This window comes from Pinus tabuliformis, chromosome Q, assembly GCF_031772625.1.
Source record: "Pinus tabuliformis cultivar Carrire ecotype Pingquan chromosome Q, CPIR1, whole genome shotgun sequence".
NCBI classification, from domain to species: Eukaryota; Viridiplantae; Streptophyta; class Pinopsida; order Pinales; family Pinaceae; genus Pinus; species Pinus tabuliformis.
In genome coordinates this window covers 274295383-274300463 of record NC_142296.1, presented here as the reverse complement: position 1 = coordinate 274300463, position 5081 = coordinate 274295383, and the positions used below count along the sequence as shown (strand labels likewise).

At 35.1% G+C, this 5081-nt stretch overlaps 1 protein-coding gene across 1 annotated transcript; it reads left to right on the top strand.

Annotated features, from left to right (window-relative positions):
* Positions 1-3565: 3565 nt before the first annotated feature.
* LOC149219272 (uncharacterized) lies at positions 3566-4708 on the top strand. Its single transcript, XM_089382553.1, has one exon. It carries the CDS (start codon positions 3674-3676, stop codon positions 4640-4642), a length of 969 nt encoding a protein of 322 aa, XP_089238679.1. The 5' UTR covers positions 3566-3673; the 3' UTR covers positions 4643-4708.
* The last annotated feature ends 373 nt before the right edge of the window (positions 4709-5081 follow it).

The window sequence follows — 5081 nt, the reverse complement described above, 5'->3', positions numbered from 1 at the left end:
ATGTTACACCATCCACAACCTGAGATGGTTGAAGGGGGTGGGAGGGAGAATTACAGATTTTGGATAAAAGTTCCACAATATATTTTTATAGCTCTATCAAGTATGAATTGTAAATCTAGTATGTTATCACATATTTAGTGGTCAGATGCATTAAATACTTCATCAAAATGGACACCCTGCCACAATTTTTATTCATGAAGGTGTCCACATCTATGACCTTAAAACCTCTAGTTGATGTAGGGAGTCTTAGCATAATTCTAAAGGTGCCAAGAAAGAATCTTTCCAACTTCCTTCAATTCACAACATGATGTTTCACATAAAACTTTTGGAAGACCATTGGAAAATATCACAAAATTTAAAAACTTCAAGAGCACAACTAGCTTTGGCTAAACCCAAAAATTCAACCTTATGGTCCTTCTATATATGCTCATCTATCATTGAATATCACTTATATGCCAAGGACCAATGTGATTCCTTATCCTTTGAGATGTTATATTCAATGTGTCTCCACAGTGTGGTTGATAACTCTTCCTAGGATATGTTCTTGATCATTCACCTATCAAATGAAAAACCCTCAATAGAGTATCATTAATAAATCGTTTAGTTTTGTATGATCCACATCCATATTTCAAAATCATGTTGCATGATTATCCTCAATAAAGCCTCACCGCCCTTGATATTTCGTATTATCATCAAAGGGACACTTCTAAATATAATTCCAATCAAATTTAAATACAAAATGATGACACTATTGGTCAAGACATAAATGATAACACAAGAAAGGTCAAAGGAAAATGTCCTCTACATTTTGCATGTGAAGTGTGGGAATAAAGATTAGAAGTATTAACATCAAGCTTTGAAAGACACCCACACTCCACATTTTCCATGTGAAGTATGGAATACAAGAACATATGATTCATCTAAGGTAGAAGGTCTCCCCACTTTGAAACAAACTTCACATGGTGAACAAGGGGAAAAACCGAACATTTTTAATTTCATATGCAGAATGTAGAACGTGGAGAGTGGATAAAAGGACTTGAGAAAGTGGGCTTAAACAATCAATTAATTCTAAACTCTACGCTACATATGCAAACTGTGGAATGTGGAAGAAAAACCCAAAAAACCCTTATAAAAATGGAATTACAACTAAAGGTCATTAGTATTCCCACTTTATAAATGTGGTACAATGCCACTATCACGATGCTACCAAAATGTCAATTTACAAAGTTGTCTGTGGAAAAAGGCCTCATTTTTGTCACTTTGTAGTTATTAGGCACATCCAAAATTTTGGAAGTGAATAACATACTTAAGAAGAGAGTGCCCATTCATAGTTAACTCTAATATAATTACATTTTGGATCAAAATAGAATGAAGCAATAGGAAGACCAAGATCACTTCAAATGCCATGATAAAGAATGAGATTAGGTGCTTCTTCATTTCCAATCCTCTAAAGAAACATCTCTCAAAGATAAGAACTACAAAATCTAGTGCTAAAGTTCCATGGACCTTATTATATCCTCTAGTGCACTAGACATGACACTTATAGATTTCCTCTCTTAGCTCCCTTCAAGATCCATGAAATGTATTATATGTATTGCTTGAAGAAGGGAGTGTGGCCAAACCACCTAGCTTAGACTAGCCTTCCCAAACTTGATGAAGAAGGCTCCATTTGGTTACAACTAGAGGCAATATTGGTCATCAAGAGCATCAACTATAACAACACACTTTTTAGGGAGTCCTGATATGGTGGAAAGATACATAACCTAAAGATGTTACTTGAGAACCAATAGTGATTATACACAAGTTTCCACACATCTAGGATTGAGGATAACATTTGTTTTGAAAGAGGTTAGGGGGATTGGGGGCATGTTATAGCCCTAGCCTAACCTCTGTACTATGGGGCACTTAGGAGTTAGTTAATTAATGTATGAGGGCAGCTTCTTTGAAAAAATTCAAGTAGTTAATGTATTGGCAATGCAAAAAGGTTGTCTTTATTAAATAAGGCTTCCTAGGTGGTTGGTACTCATTAATAATGAGACCACTACTGGTTAGGGATTTTTGTGTAAGAAGCTTTTTGTAGAGGTAGAAGGCTATGCAATGTTTCGTTGATGATTCTTTTCTATTGGAGTTTTATTCATTTAGAGGTCACCCTTGAAGAGTCCCATGAATATTATTGTCTTGTTGATTATCAATAAAAAGGTTTATATTTTGCAACTTCTAAATATATATATTTATTATATAATGTATATAGCTCAACATGTTTATTAATTATGTATATGAACTTCCTTCAACAAGTTTTCTTTCTATCCAAGAAATTGAAAAGACTCGAGGTAAACCAAAAAATATTATAACAAGTGATTGGGTTCCCCTCTTCCATGATCCCTACCCCTCTTACCTAGTGGAATATGAACTCCTTCCGTAATAATTGTCGCCTTTGCCACATGCTCAAAAGTGATTAGCACAAATAACCAAATCTATTCTCAAATACAAATTATGACATGGTTTAACTAATAATAAAATCAATATGCACTTCAATCTTTTATGATATAATTTTTCACTTAAACTTTAAAAATAACCCCTAATAAAAAAACTCATGATAAATATAAATATCCATTTAATGTAGCCTTGTAATGTAGATATAAGCCTTACAAGAGTGCTCCCATAATTATGAAATCTTTATCCCAGTCTTTTAAAAACGAAAATATTTATCAGAATCTTTTAAAAGAAAAACTTTACCATAGCACTTGCGTTTGCGTGGGACACACGGAGACTTTTCCCCCAACAAAAACACAAAAACTAAACTTTAGAAGACTACCTCACAACTCGGATGACTTTATCATGTGTCCCTTTTTAATTTGATGACTTTATCATGTGTCCCTTTTTAATTTAAAATGTCCGCATTCGTAGGGAATGCATGTATCACGAAGAAGCTTTGCTGGTCCCTTGGGTTACATCACGAAGAACTGTTCTCCAATCTCATCCCTACCATTACTTCACCAAAGAACGGTTCTCCAAAATGAAGACAAAATCTTCCGTGTGGGGCTAGGTTGTGCTTAAACAATTGACCAGTCATCTGAACTCTGGTGTGATATTTATATACTTTGAATAATGGTAGAAATTTTTTTAATATTCACCAGATTAGAAATAGTTTATGAGATTATTAGTTTTATTTTTTATTTTTTATTTTGTGTAATTTAATTTTTTTGATTGATATAATATTTATATATTTTAAATATAAAATAAATAAATGAATAAAATTTTAACATATATTAAAATTAGAAATAATTTATGGAATTATTAATTTTTTATTTTTATTATTTAATTTTTTGAATTTAAATTTTTGTAATCCATAAATTTCTGGAAAAAAATCACATAGAAAATATTTAATCTATGCGTTTAGAACTAACTAGTATCGACCACATACTCTCTAGATGATTTTTTCCTGAAATTTTCATTAATTAATTTAATTTTCTATTGTTCACATTAATAATAAACTTATTAATATAATCAAATAATAATGCAAAGTCTTTGCACGATGATATCGTCAACCACAGTGAGTCATGGGAAGCATCCAGTGGGTTTCGTTCCATTCCCCTTGTCTACAAAAAAGAAGTTTGGCTGCAGAGAAAGACCAAATAATTTCTGAGATCTGCGTACAGAGCAAAGGGAAGCAATGGATAGAGAACCAGAGGATCTACAGTTCGTCGGCATCGTGGGAATTATTGGAGAGGCCTTCAAGATCCTTCGCTCCTTCGCTAAACTGCTAGGGGTTATCACGCTAACCCTTATTCTCCCTCTTTGTTTCGCAATTTTGGGGTCCAGATATCTGCTCAATGAAATGCGCTGGAATGAAATCCGCTGGAGGGAATTGACGTGGGAATGGACGGAGCTCTTCGCTTTTCTAGCGGCCTATGAAGTCTTCGTTTTTGCCTTCTCGTTGCTGTCCACTGCGGCAGTGGTGTATACCGTGGCTTCAATCTATACTGGAAAGGAAATTTCTTACGGGAGGGTTATGAGCATCGTTCCCAGGGTTTGGAAGCGCCTTATGGTAACTTTCCTCTGGTTTTTCGCCATAGGCTTTGCCTATTACGCGGCCGTCGTATTGGTCCTCGTCTTGCTCATAATCACCATGAAGCTGGGCTATTTGAATACGGCGGTCTCTATTGTTTGCCTCATTCTTATAATCTCGGTCTTCTGCAGCGGGTATGTGTATATAACCATGGTGTGGCATCTCGCCTGCGTGATATCCGTGTTGGAGGATAAATACGGTCTGGGCGCCATGAGGAAGAGCAAGGATCTCATTAAGGGAAACCGGATTACGGCCTTGGTGCTAGACATTCTTTACATCATATTCGCCGGAATTATTGTATTGTTTTTCGACTATGCTGTTCTTTATGGGCACAGCCATGGCGTGCGAGGTGCACGAAGAGGTGCGTATGGGACAGTCCTTGTTGGGTTGCTGTGTTTTGTTCACTTGATGAGGTTGTTGACACAGAGTGTGTTTTACTTTGTGTGCAAATCTTACCACCATGAGAGCATAGACAAATCTTCTATGTCTGATCACCTGGAAGTTTACCTTGGCGACTATGAGCCTCTCAAGAGTAGCAACATCCAAATGGATGGTCTACACGCCTCTGTATAGTCTTAGCTGTAACTGTGTCTTGTTTATTTTAGAGATTAATGATATTATCATCTTGTGTTTGGCCTTTTCATTTGTCTGAAATAATCCTGTACTCTGCAGCCAATATCTAACTTAGGATGGCTACTTTTATCTGTAAAGCAGGGCAGGATTTTGATTTGTTTTATAGTATAACTTTTACTTCAATTTAGTTTGTTTAGCGGTGTTCTGGACTTCATAGTTTGTTTAGCAGTGTTCTGGACTTTATAGTGGCGGATTAGAAATAAACTAATATAGATATATCTTAAGATGATGTAGCATGTTAAGTATGGATTTAGCCTGTATGGAGACTCATCAAATTTTCAATTTTTTTAAAGTGTAAAATTGGAAAAAAAAATTGCATTTTTCTCCTGGCTTAATAGATTTCAATAGATTTATCAATATATAAATTTTCATGGTTTAG

Bases quoted from the DNA above. Each gene is read 5' to 3' on its own strand.
- LOC149219272 (XM_089382553.1), top strand. From the start codon at position 3,674: ATGGATAGAGAACCAGAGGATCTACAGTTCGTCGGCATCGTGGGAATT.